Here is a 15694-nt window from a genome sequence, read left to right as displayed (position 1 = left end):
AACAAAATAGAAACGATTTACAGGCCAGAGTTTCTATTCATAACATGGTTACAGCGTTGAGCGATATAGCCAATCACAGACATATGTGTTGATTTCTGGAACGCAATGGCCAATCAGAAGCATTTAAGATAGACTCCCCTCACCGCTCAAAACGGACTTTTTTTGTTCAGTGCTGAATTCTGTATGCTGGCAAATCCTCTAATTATAACAAACAAAGTGTGGATATTATGAAATATTGATTGTGCAGTCAGCTTCATTGATAATAACAGAGATGTGTGAGATCGCGAGGAACTGTCAGCTTTTAGGATTTATTAAGGGAGCGCACTTTGCGCGCATTCAGTCATGCCAGACCATGAACGCAGTAGCCTGCTTGCTTTTATGTTAAATTAACAGTGGTTTGTGTGTTAATACAGTTATTATTTTACTAATTTTTATTTATTTTTAGACTTGTTAAAACAAGCAGAGAAGAAAATAAAAACAGTCTTCTAACCTGTGTTCTAAAATAGTCGTCTTCTTTTCTGGGAGCCTATTACTTTTGCGGTAGAAATATCGGTATCGGTACTCGGTATCGGCAAGTACACAAATGTAAATACTCGTACTCGTATCGGTTTGAAAAAAAATGGTATCGGGCCATCCCTAGACACCATCACACACACCGCTGTTCAGACACCGTCACACACACACCGCTGTTCAGACACCGTCACACACACCGCTGTTCACACCGTCACACAAACCGCTGTTCACACCGTCACACACACCGCTGTTCAGACACCGTCACACACGCCGCTGTTCAGACACCTTCACACACACTGCTGTTCAGACACCGTCACACACACACCGCTGTTCACACCGTCACACACACCGCTGTTCACACCGTCACACACACCGCTGTTCAGACACCGTCACACACACCGCTGTTCACACCGTCACACACACCGCTGTTCACACCGTCACACACACCGCTGTTCAGACACCGTCACACACACTGCTGTTCAGACACCGTCACACACACTGCTGTTCAGACACCGTCACACACACACAGCTGTTCAGACACCGTCACACACACTGCTGTTCACACCGTCACACACACCGCTGTTCACACCGTCACACACACCGCTGTTCACACCGTCACACACACACTGCTGTTCACACCGTCACACACACCGCTGTTCACACCGTCACACACACCGCTGTTCAGACACCGTCACACACACCGCTGTTCACACCGTCACACACACTGCTGTTCAGACACCATTACACACACCGCTGTTCACACCGTCACACACAACGCTGTTCAGACACCTTCACACACACCGCTGTTCACACCGTCACACACACCGCTGTTCACACCGTCACACACACTGCTGTTCAGACACCGTCACACACACTGCTGTTCAGACACCGTCACACACACCGCTGTTCAGACACCGTCACACACACTGCTGTTCACAACGTCACACCGTCACACACACCGCTGTTCAGACACCGTCACACACACCGCTGTTCAGACACCGTCACACACACACCGCTGTTCAGACACCGTCCCACACACCGCTGTTCACACCATTACACACACCGCTGTTCAGACACCGTCACACACACACCGCTGTTCAGACACCGTCACACACACTGCTGTTCAGACACCGTCACACACACCGCTGTTCACACCGTCACACACACCGCTGTTCAGACACCGTCACACACACCGCTATTCACACCGTCACACACACTGCTGTTCACACCGTCACACACACCGCTGTTCACACCGTCACACACACCGCTGTTCACACCGTCACACACACCACTGTTCAGACACCGTCACACACACTGCTGTTCAGACACCGTCACACACACTGCTGTTCAGACACCGTCACACACACTGCTGTTCACACCGTCACACACACCACTGTTCAGACACCGTCACACACACTGCTGTTCAGACACCGTCACACACACCGCTGTTCACACCGTCACACACACCACTGTTCAGACACCGTCACACACACTGCTGTTCAGACACCGTCACACACACTGCTGTTCAGACACCGTCCCACACACCGCTGTTCACACCATTACACACACCGCTGTTCAGACACCGTCACACACACACCGCTGTTCAGACACCGTCACACACACTGCTGTTCAGACACCGTCACACACACCGCTGTTCACACCGTCACACACACCGCTGTTCACACCGTCACACACACCACTGTTCAGACACCGTCACACACACTGCTGTTCAGACACCGTCACACACACTGCTGTTCAGACACCGTCACACACACTGCTGTTCACACCGTCACACCGTCACACACACCGCTGTTCAGACACCGTCACACACACCGCTGTTCACACCATTACTCGCACACCGCTGTTCACACCGTCACACACACTGCTGTTCAGACACCGTCACACACACCGCTGTTCACACCGTCACACACACAGCTGTTCAGACACCGTCACACACACTGCTGTTCAGACACCGTCACACACACCGCTGTTCACACCGTCACACACACTGCTGTTCAGACACCGTCACACACACCGCTGTTCACACCGTCACACACACCGCTGTTCACACCGTCACACACACCGCTGTTCAGACACCGTCACACACACCGCTGTTCAGACACCGTCACACACACCGCTGTTCAGACACCGTCACACACACCGCTGTTCAGACACCGTCACACACACCGCTGTTCACACCGTCACACACACTGCTGTTCAGACACCGTCACACACACCGCTGTTCACACCGTCACACACACCGCTGTTCACACCGTCACACACACAGCTGTTCAGACACCGTCACACACACCGCTGTTCACACCGTCACACACACCGCTGTTCAGACACCGTCACACACACCGCTGTTCAGACACCGTCACACACACCGCTGTTCAGACACCGTCACACACACCGCTGTTCAGACACCGTCACACACACTGCTGTTCAGACACCGTCACACACACCGCTGTTCACACCGTCACACACACCGCTGTTCAGACACCATCACACACACTGCTGTTCAGACACCGTCACACACACTGCTGTTCACACCGTCACACCGTCACACACACCGCTGTTCAGACACCGTCACACACACCGCTGTTCAGACACCGTCACACACACCGCTGTTCAGACACCGTCACACACACACCGCTGTTCAGACACCGTCACACACACACCGCTGTTCAGACACCGTCACACACACCGCTGTTCACACCGTCACACACACCGCTGTTCACACCGTCACACACACCGCTGTTCAGACACCGTCACACACACCGCTGTTCAGACACCGTCACACACACTGCTGTTCAGACATCTACACACACTGCTGTTCACACCGTCACACACACCGCTGTTCACACCGTCACACACACCGCTGTTCACACCGTCACACACACCGCTGTTCAGACACCGTCACACACACTGCTGTTCAGACACCGTCACACACACTGCTGTTCAGACACCGTCACACACACACAGCTGTTCAGACACCGTCACACACACTGCTGTTCACACCGTCACACACACCGCTGTTCACACCGTCACACACACCGCTGTTCACACCGTCACACACACACTGCTGTTCACACCGTCACACACACCGCTGTTCACACCGTCACACACACCGCTGTTCAGACACCGTCACACACACCGCTGTTCACACCGTCACACACACTGCTGTTCAGACACCATTACACACACCGCTGTTCACACCGTCACACACAACGCTGTTCAGACACCTTCACACACACCGCTGTTCACACCGTCACACACACCGCTGTTCACACCGTCACACACACTGCTGTTCAGACACCGTCACACACACTGCTGTTCAGACACCGTCACACACACCGCTGTTCAGACACCGTCACACACACTGCTGTTCACAACGTCACACCGTCACACACACCGCTGTTCAGACACCGTCACACACACCGCTGTTCAGACACCGTCACACACACACCGCTGTTCAGACACCGTCCCACACACCGCTGTTCACACCATTACACACACCGCTGTTCAGACACCGTCACACACACACCGCTGTTCAGACACCGTCACACACACTGCTGTTCAGACACCGTCACACACACCGCTGTTCACACCGTCACACACACCGCTGTTCAGACACCGTCACACACACCGCTATTCACACCGTCACACACACTGCTGTTCACACCGTCACACACACCGCTGTTCACACCGTCACACACACCGCTGTTCACACCGTCACACACACCACTGTTCAGACACCGTCACACACACTGCTGTTCAGACACCGTCACACACACTGCTGTTCAGACACCGTCACACACACTGCTGTTCACACCGTCACACACACCACTGTTCAGACACCGTCACACACACTGCTGTTCAGACACCGTCACACACACCGCTGTTCACACCGTCACACACACCACTGTTCAGACACCGTCACACACACTGCTGTTCAGACACCGTCACACACACTGCTGTTCAGACACCGTCCCACACACCGCTGTTCACACCATTACACACACCGCTGTTCAGACACCGTCACACACACCGCTGTTCAGACACCGTCACACACACACCGCTGTTCAGACACCGTCACACACACTGCTGTTCAGACACCGTCACACACACCGCTGTTCACACCGTCACACACACCGCTGTTCACACCGTCACACACACCACTGTTCAGACACCGTCACACACACTGCTGTTCAGACACCGTCACACACACTGCTGTTCAGACACCGTCACACACACTGCTGTTCACACCGTCACACCGTCACACACACCGCTGTTCAGACACCGTCACACACACCGCTGTTCACACCATTACTCGCACACCGCTGTTCACACCGTCACACACACTGCTGTTCAGACACCGTCACACACACCGCTGTTCACACCGTCACACACACAGCTGTTCAGACACCGTCACACACACTGCTGTTCAGACACCGTCACACACACCGCTGTTCACACCGTCACACACACTGCTGTTCAGACACCGTCACACACACCGCTGTTCACACCGTCACACACACCGCTGTTCACACCGTCACACACACCGCTGTTCAGACACCGTCACACACACCGCTGTTCAGACACCGTCACACACACCGCTGTTCAGACACCGTCACACACACCGCTGTTCAGACACCGTCACACACACCGCTGTTCACACCGTCACACACACTGCTGTTCAGACACCGTCACACACACCGCTGTTCACACCGTCACACACACCGCTGTTCACACCGTCACACACACAGCTGTTCAGACACCGTCACACACACCGCTGTTCACACCGTCACACACACCGCTGTTCAGACACCGTCACACACACCGCTGTTCAGACACCGTCACACACACCGCTGTTCAGACACCGTCACACACACCGCTGTTCAGACACCGTCACACACACTGCTGTTCAGACACCGTCACACACACCGCTGTTCACACCGTCACACACACCGCTGTTCAGACACCATCACACACACTGCTGTTCAGACACCGTCACACACACTGCTGTTCACACCGTCACACCGTCACACACACCGCTGTTCAGACACCGTCACACACACCGCTGTTCAGACACCGTCACACACACCGCTGTTCAGACACCGTCACACACACACCGCTGTTCAGACACCGTCACACACACACCGCTGTTCAGACACCGTCACACACACCGCTGTTCACACCGTCACACACACCGCTGTTCACACCGTCACACACACCGCTGTTCAGACACCGTCACACACACCGCTGTTCAGACACCGTCACACACACTGCTGTTCAGACATCTACACACACTGCTGTTCACACCGTCACACACACCGCTGTTCAGACACCGTCACACACACCGCTGTTCAGACACCGTCACACACACCGCTGTTCACACCGTCACACACACCGCTGTTCAGACACCGTCACACACACTGCTGTTCACACCGTCACACACACCGCTGTTCAGACACCGTCACACACACCGCTGTTCACACCGTCACACACACCGCTGTTCAGACACCGTCACACACACCGCTGTTCACACCGTCACACACACCGCTGTTCAGACACCGTCACACACACCGCTGTTCAGACACCGTCACACACACTGCTGTTCAGACACCGTCACACACACCGCTGTTCACACACCGCTGTTCACACCGTCACACACACCGCTGTTCAGACACCGTCACACACACCGCTGTTCACACCATCACACACACCGCTGTTCACACCGTCACACACACCGCTGTTCAGACACCGTCACACACACCGCTGTTCAGACACCGTCACACACACACCGCTGTTCAGACACCGTCACACACACACCGCTGTTCACACCGTCACACACACCGCTGTTCACACCGTCACACACACTGCTGTTCAGACACCGTCACACACACCGCTGTTCACACGGTCACACACACCGCTGTTCACACGGTCACACACACCGCTCACACACACCGCTGTTCACACCGTCACACACACCGCTGTTCAGACACCGTCACACACACCGCTGTTCAGACACCGTCACACACACCGCTGTTCAGACACCGTCACACACACCGCTGTTCAGACACCGTCACACACACCGCTGTTCACACCGTCACACACACACCGCTGTTCACACCGTCACACACACCGCTGTTCAGACACCGTCACACACACCGCTGTTCAGACACCGTCACACACACCGTCACACACACCGCTGTTCACACCGTCACACACACCGCTGTTCACACCGTCACACACACCGCTGTTCACACCGTCACACACACCGCTGTTCAGACACCGTCACACACACCGCTGTTCAGACACCGTCACACACACTGCTGTTCCGACACCGTCACACACACCGCTGTTCACACCGTCACACACACTGCTGTTCACACCGTCACACACACCGCTGTTCACACCGTCCAGACACCGTCACACACACAGCTGTTCACACCGTCACACACATCGCTGTTCACACCGTCACACACACCGCTATTCACACCGTCACACACACCGCTGTTCAGACACCGTCACACACACCGCTGTTCACACCGTCACACACACCGCTGTTCAGACACCGTCACACACACCGCTGTTCAGACACCGTCACACACACCGCTGTTCAGACACCGTCATACACACCGCTGTTCAGACACCGTCACACACACCGCTGTTCACACCGTCACACACACCGCTGTTCAGACACCGTCACACACACCGCTGTTCAGACACCGTCACACACACCGCTGTTCAGACGCCGTCACACACACCGCTGTTCACACCGTCACACACACCGCTATTCACACCGTCACACACACCGCTGTTCAGACACCGTCACACACACCGCTGTTCACACCGTCACACACACCGCTGTTCAGACACCGTCACACACACCGCTGTTCAGACACCGTCACACACACCGCTGTTCAGACACCGTCACACACACCGCTGTTCAGACACCGTCACACAGACCGCTGTTCAGACACCGTCACACACACCGCTGTTCAGACACCGTCACACACACCGCTGTTCAGACACCGTCACACACACCGCTGTTCAGACACCGTCACACACACCGCTGTTCAGACACCGTCACACACACCGCTGTTCAGACACCGTCACACACACACCGCTGTTCACACCGTCACACACACCGCTGTTCACACCGTCACACACACCGCTGTTCAGACACCGTCACACACACCGCTGTTCAGACACCGTCACACACACCGCTGTTCAGACACCGTCACACACACCGCTGTTCAGACACCGTCACACATTCTAAATGATCTATATGTGCACATCATTATTGTGTTAATAATGTTGAATCAGAATCAGTTGCTCTTCAGCATCTCCTCTTCTCTGATGATGTGGGCGGGGCAACCTGTCACTCACAGGAGATCAGCCAATAGCAAACCACAACCATCCAATCAACTCCCCACAGACACAATCAAGCCCCGCCCACATCTGTTCTTGTGCGCTCACCTCTCATGACGACTCTGACTTTAGTGACGGACATCTGTCCGGTGATGTCCGGTGGGTTCTTCACGTCGCAGCTGAAGGTCCCGTTGTCCTTGAACTGCATCTGGATCACGCGGATCGACGCGTCCTTCTTGTTCATGTCTCCGGCCCATTCCACACGGGACTTAAACTGCGGGAGCGAGCCCGGAAACGGCCTCCCCCCAGCGTGATAGAAGATCTGTGCAGGACGAACACAGCCATGATGATCACATGATGCCTGATATTATAGACATACATGTGACCCTGAACCACAAAACCAGTCACATGGCTCACTGAAATTGAGTCACCTGAAAGCTGAATAAATAAGCTTTACATTGATGTAGGGTAATTCCAGCGTTATGGATGTGACATTTGAACTCATAATGACAGGTGAAATGTCTCAGAAAAAAAAAAAACTTCTTATATTACAATATTTAAATTGGAAATGCATATTCTCAGAGCACTCAATCTGGGGAATTGACAGGCAAAATATATTTTTCTAAAATATATTTAAGCACCCCCCAAAAAGGAAAATATGCATGCGTTATGGATGTGACGGGAAAGAGTTTTTGGTATACTGTTCGATTTCCTTTAAAGTCTGTAAACTTTTAAAACCAATGTATAAATATTGCTATTCACATGATGAAGGGGTCTTAGCTGAACATAAAAATATCAATGTTTAAAATATATATATTTTTATGAAGTGTATTATGAGGAAAAACCAACGTTATGGATGTGACAAAAACCCTGTTATGGATGTGATGTGTACGGTTTATTGTTAAGATAGGACAATATTGGGCTGATACAACTATCTGGAATCTGAGGGTGCACAAAAATAATCAAAAACATTGAGAAAATCGCCTTTGAAGTTTGTGATGTATTATACATTATACATACATTATGAAAAATGTATTTCACGGTATATTTTTATGAACCCGAATATTCGAATATAATATTTTGGAAAAATGCCCACCCCTAATACTGTGTATTGTTGGCTTTTGCCACAAATATCCCCGTGCGACTGGTTTTGTGGTCCAGCGTCACACATTGGAGATGAAGACTCACTGAAGTGGGCTGTCCCGTGTCCCCCTCCGCGAGGAAGTACCACGTCACCGAAGCCGCACTCCCGACCACCTCTTTAGACTTAAAGCTACAGCTCAGAGTCGCTGTGGTCCCGTTCTCCACGAACACCTCGGCTGGGGTGAACACGTCTATCGCCGACACGCCTGGAACACACACACACACACACCACTCATACATCAACACATCTTACAGGAACACGACTGTGGTTTAAATCTGGTATTATTTCATGCTTGTACAGCTGGGTTAAAATATTTTAATTGATAAAAATTATTTTAACTCTCTGGTGCTCTTCTGTCATTTTTGACCAATTTCTGTTTTTCTTTTTTTTTTTACTTCATCGGAATGGTACGAATCTTGGTAAAGGGTTTGGCACTTGCTGTGTGAACACACACATAAATCATGGCCATGATGTGAACAGGTTTAATGGTCCTGAAAGCAACAGTCACACTTGTGCTCCTCGCGGTCAGAAACGCGCACTGGAAATGAATGAGAGTTTCCTCTAGTGGAAGCGTGTGGAACTGCAGCCGAACACACTCTCACTGAACGCTCATTATTTTAGATATATCAAACTCAGTTTAAATTTATGCCTTTGATTTTCTAGCAGTTTTAGAGTAAAATGTGTTTTTGAAAATATAGATTTCATATAAAAATTTAAAATAGTATTTTTGTGCATTTTTCATGACAATAAACATAAAATTCTGTAACTTTTTTTGTTCACTTTTTAAAACTTTTTTCACTTCAGCAATAATCTGCCAAGTGTCGTCTTTGAAAAGAGATCAAACTTCAGTCTGGACCTATTATTCAAAATTCACTTTTGCATGGTGTTTGGACATTAATGTGTGTTGGCAGTGTGTGTACACACAACCACCCTACAGTGATAAAAATACTAGGGGTGGGAATCTCTAGGCACCTCACGATTCGATTCGATTACGATTCAGAGGGCTGCGATTCGATGCTAAATCGATTATCAGAATCTTTTTTTTGTGTGTGTGTGACTATAAATACTTTGCTTTAAAAGTAGAAAGTAATGACCCATAAAGAATTAACGTACAATATATTTTATTAACATTGCAAAGAACCAACAGGAAAATACATGTGTGTCTGAACTAGCAGGAGCATATTTGTAGTAAATTAATAATATAACAACGACCGGTAACGTTACAGCCGAGTGTTTTTCCTCCTCTGGCTGGAAACGTGTCATTTGGCTTCTCATATGTGTCTTGTTTCCGAAATATTTTACTTTTACTCTACAAAGCTTACAACTAGTGTGGCTCTTGTCCAGCTCCTTTCCCCCTTCAACGTCAGAAGCCAAAATATTTCCACACGTCAGCTTTTAACGAGGAGGGTGTTTGGATTTGGCGCTCAGCCATCGCGTCCGCGTCTGTTACGTGCACGCCACAGACGGTCCGGCCACTGCACTTCCGCGCTTCAGAGTTCCGTCTTTCGCGTTCCGTCAATATTACGTTATTATAAATATATATCTAAATTTTTTTTTTTTTTTTTTTGAAAATCGATTTTTTGACAATTGTGAATCGATTCAGAATCGTCCACGTCCGCATCGCGATGCATCTAAGAATCGATTTTTTCCCCCACCCCTAAAAAATACACCCACTCCTTTTTTTTTAAATCCCCATAAATCATAAGCAGTGTCTCCCAACGACCTGTTTTCAGAATGCGGCTTTAGTTTCATGTCCGCTACAGGAGTTCAGGTATGTTTATGTATTACATAAACCATGCTGAAGACATATCTTTTTCGGCAGCACTTGATTCAGTAGAATTAACACTTTCTCTTCTCTTCTATTCTATAAAAAAAAAACAGCACTTGATTCAGTAGAATTAACACTTTCTCTTCTCTTATATTCTATAAAAAAAAAAATAAAAAAAAAAAAAAAACTGCACTAAATTTAAACTGAGAGGGGTTATAGCACTTACGTATTGTTGTCCTACTGATAGTTTAACTGCTTCTATTGTTCTCATTTGTAAGTCGCTTTGGATAAAAGCGTCTGCTAAATGAATAAATGTAAATGTACATAAATACATAAGTGGGGCGGAGCAGCAGCTCATTAGCATTTAAAGGGAAACACACTAAAACGGTGCGCTTTGCTATAAAAAATTATCTGTGGGGTATTTTGAGCTAAGACTTCACACATACACACTCTGGGGACATCAAATAATTGTTTTACATCTTGTGAAAAAGGGCATAATACGTCCCCTTTAAAGCATTCAAGATTTACCACAGTTTAAGTTGGAAATTTAATTTTCAGGTCTATGCTCAAAAAGGGAATAAATGGATTATAAATACAGCGTAAATATAATTTAGTACAATAAAATCCCCTAAAATATTAAATTAAAAAACATTATCAAAGTAAAATATAGTACATTCCTTTGACTGAAATAAAAATAAAATAATAATTCGGTTATTTTTGACCACCACACGAAGAGCACCCTAGGGTTAAATGTTTAGATTTCAAATAACGAATTGAAGTAGGAACATAATTATGTCAATAGAAAGTTATTATAATGTTATTAGTACACTAAAAATGAACGAATGTGCTATTTATTTTTTCCTTGAGAAAAGTGGACATGTATTGTACTTGAAATAAAATCCAAATTAATCTAAACTGGAATTTAAATGCAATCTTGTGAATCGAATCGTAAAAATTAGCGTCAATGCCTACATGCTATATTATATTTATATAACATGTCAATGAATAATACATACAGGCGTGACCTCTTCAAACAATACCATGGTATATTTTAGTACTTTAAAAAATCACTTTAATCCCAGACATAAAGGATACTATATAAAAACAGACCATGTAAATTGTGTTATTTAAGGATGTACAACAGATGCTCATTAAAATACACGAAATAAAATAATTTATTCAGAGTTGAGTCTTTATTGTTCGTGTCTCCTGGTTTATTAAAGGAAACTCAAGCTGATAATTCAGGTTTGATCTAACGTTAATTAAACCTAAAACATTAAAAAATACAATAGTACGTGATTAAATTATGTGAGTTATTAATCAAAGGAACGTTTTCGTGAGTAAATAATAGGATAGGATATGATATGATATAATGTAATAGTAATAAGGGAGGCTAATGTGCTAACAGAACAATACGAGCTACACTTCCTGATCTGAGAAACACTTTAAACACACGCACACTGGATGTATTTAAACGAGCTGCTTCGGAACATTAAATTAACACAAAACAAGAGCTGTTCTTTATAGACTCACTTCATGTGATATTGATATAAAATCACCAGATAATTATTGATGTTAACTGAAGCTAGCATGCTAGCACGGAGCTGCGCTAACGCTCACATATGACGTCAAAACGCCTCAGAGAAATCAAACAGAACTTACCCGCGATAATAAACACCACAGACACACACAATGAAACATAACTGTGAGTGGAAATCGGGAGCCTTATTTCCATACTTTAGATTTCATAGATATCGCCCGAGTAAACAGAGCCTCAGTGTTTGTTTACAGCATCAGACCGACGGAGTTTCCCGCTGATCTCAGATCAGACTCAGTGACGTCAGCACCAGTGTACCGAACACACTCTACTGGTCTCAGATCAGCACTAGTGTACCGAACACACTCTATTGGTCTCAGATCAGCAATAGTGTACCGAACTGAACACACTCTACTGGGGTGTATTCCAGAAGGCAGGTTATGTGACATACCCGGGTATGTTTAAGAGTAAGTAAGCGGATAACCTCAACTTTCGGTTCCAAAAACGGAGGTAACTTTCAGGGTATGTTAGTAGTCATAGCAACTCACTCTCTGAACTTAACCTGCTCCGGAGCAGGTTATGTTCCAGGGTTAGTTTGTTTCAGAGAGGTGACAGAGCATGGCGTCCCCTGACCATTTTAATTACATATAGCACTACTTAATCTAACCCTACTTTATACAGTCACAATCATTTTAAATGTTTCTAATTATATAACTTTCAATTTCAGGGTTCCCAAATGTGATTGGGTGCATTGATGGAACCCACATTCACATTAAAGCTCCTTCCATCAATGAAGGAGACTATGTAAATAGGAAGTCAATGCATAGCATCAATGTGCAGGTGACAATAGATTTTTTGGATGCTAAATGTTTGGGTGTTTAAACCATTAAATCACCCTCATCACTGGTCCCCACTAACTAGGTAATATGTGGCCAAGAGGAACCCCCAGTGAACCCAGTAGACCAAAGAGATGGCAGGGTGGTACAAGACATGATTTGCCAAAATCACTTTAATTAAAACCAGTTAACAGTCAAGTGTTGTTCATTGTTTCTATATTTCCTGTAACAAAAGACATTTGTATTTATTGCTTTAGATTTCATTCAACAACAAATGACAGATTAATGTTTACATACTGTTTCCCACCTTAAGCTGGTGCTCCAGCAATTCAATTTCAAGTCTGGCCTTTTTTAGGTTAAGCCTTTTCTTCTCCATTTGAAGCTGTATAAGGTCCATCTCCATGTCACTTTTTCTGATTTGCTTTTAAAGGTGGACCTTATACAGCTTTTTGGCAGGCAACTAGAAAGACTGAAAAAGTCTGTAATACAAACACAGACCAAATATTTAAATGAGGAAGGATAACTGCAGAACATTTCTTACACTGCTAAGATTCTGTGTGGAGGTAGATGGACCCTCATCTGTATTAAAATCTCCTGCCATATTCTGTAAAATGACTATGACAATTTATTTATTCTCTTGTGTAAAATAGGGGGAATGCATTCTATGCATCATACCTCTATGGGCCTCCCCACATTTTCTGTTTCTGTCACAGCAGAAGTGGTCTCTTCATCATCATCCTACAGTGAAAATAAGGAAGGATGCTTGGTATAGCAAACAGAAACCTAAAGACAATAATCACTTACAACTGTGACAGAGTGTGGTGTTGCAGGAGGATCCAATAATACAATGTGGCCATCAGCAACTGCAAGATAATTAAACCATGATAATCATGCATATTCAATTCTCAATGTATATTCTTAAGCAAATACAACTAATAAAGAAGGACATTAGGAGCATCTAAGTACTAGTAATAAGATTACAGTATACAGCATATGCAGTCAAAGCAACATGCATACTGCACAAGTGAATCAATGACTGTAAAATGAATTCAAAATGCCTTTTTAAAATGGTGACAGTGTTGATGATTTTATTTATTAAAACACTGACAAAAACAGTGTAAACATCAATAAATCATAAGTATTAATATGGTACACCTACATTTTACCAAGCCACTTGTCTTGGTAGCTGAGTCTGACGAACTGCCCCCTGGAATCCCATCGACCACAGGTGGCCCTTTATTAAGGGACAGTGCCAGCTCCTCAGCTCCCTTCTTTCTATTGGCTACATAGAAAACTAAATTACATTTAATACTAAATTAGTATTAAATGTCAGTAACAAGTTTAGTAAGTTTAGAAAATATTACCTTGCTGGAGAATGTTTTTGTGTTTCATTTTGACTTGGCTCACACTTCTTCTGGCTCCAGAAGGATTACACCTGATAAAACTAGAAGCCAACATATAACTAGCCAATTATGTGCATTACTACTGTAATATTAAGAAATGTATGGAGGCCAACAAGTAAATACTTGTCTATTTTTACTACATGCCCCCAAAGAATTTTTGCGTCACAAATTATGAATGGGGTAGGCTATTTTCCCCTTTCATTGTGACTCACAAAGGGAAAATACCCAATTTATAATTTTCTAAACTCAAGCATTTACTCTGTCCATTATTATTTGCCAAGCCAACTTTCTTTTGCTGATGCAGCAGTATTGCTTTTTTATTTATTTATTTATTTATTTTTATAATGGGCTTAGGCTATAGTCTTCATAAGCAAGCATTAAAACCTCCAACTCAGTTTCACCGAAGTATCGTATGTAGCTCGCTTTTTTTCTCCCTTGGTTTCCATGGTGACTCCTGAAATCGGCGATCCATTGAAAATGTCTTTATGTACTCGTCGTGCGCGCGCATTAACTCTGGGTTACCAATAGGAGGTTGATTAAACTAACTCAACATAGGTGTTTTGGAACCGACATACCCAGAGTAAGCAAGTTTGGGGTTAACCAACCAAGAGTTCAAGGTTTATCTGACGGTAAGTTAACCTTGCTTTCTGGAATACACCCCAGGTCTCAGATCAGCACTAGTGTACCGAACACACTCTACTGGTCTCAGATCAGCTCTGATGTTCCGAATGTAATGAACTACTGATCTCAGATCGGATATTGGGTAAACAGTATTTTAAATAATAAAGGTTATAATAAAGATTTGAATACATTTGCTTTGCATTCTGACAGTTGTCGCGAGAATTGTAATAAAAAATAAACCTTTCACACTAACGTCTGTGTTTGACGATGAGACAATGAAAGTGAGATTCTGATTGTGATCTTAGTTTTAATAATAATAACATATTTTATTGATAATATATTATTATTATACATAATTGTATCACAGCTCTTTCGGAATAACACAATATTCCCCTTAATAGTTATCTTCTTAGCAAACTGTATATCCACAAATGTAAATTCACCAACAAGAAACCAAGATTTTTTTTATTTTTATTTTTAAAGAATTTAAAA

At 45.7% G+C, this 15694-nt stretch overlaps 1 protein-coding gene across 1 annotated transcript in view; it reads right to left on the bottom strand.

The window, feature by feature from the left end:
• Window positions 1-12642, bottom strand: part of mpzl1l (myelin protein zero-like 1 like) — a 20224-nt gene extending 7582 nt beyond the window's left edge. The window contains exons 1-3 of the mRNA XM_056239028.1: window positions 12468-12642; window positions 9082-9242; window positions 8002-8215 (exon numbers count right to left, since the gene is read on the bottom strand). Coding sequence (XP_056095003.1) covers window positions 8002-8215; window positions 9082-9242; window positions 12468-12540 — 448 coding nt within the window. The 5' untranslated portion in view covers window positions 12541-12642. The remainder of the gene's footprint in view (window positions 1-8001; window positions 8216-9081; window positions 9243-12467) is intronic.
• Between the last annotated feature and the right edge of the window lie 3052 nt (window positions 12643-15694).

Source organism: Rhinichthys klamathensis, unplaced genomic scaffold (genome assembly GCF_029890125.1).
Source record: "Rhinichthys klamathensis goyatoka isolate OS25496 unplaced genomic scaffold, OSU_Roscu_1.1 h1tg000550l_1, whole genome shotgun sequence".
Classification (NCBI taxonomy): Eukaryota; Metazoa; Chordata; class Actinopteri; order Cypriniformes; family Leuciscidae; genus Rhinichthys; species Rhinichthys klamathensis.
This window is presented reverse-complemented; position numbering and strand designations above follow the sequence as displayed.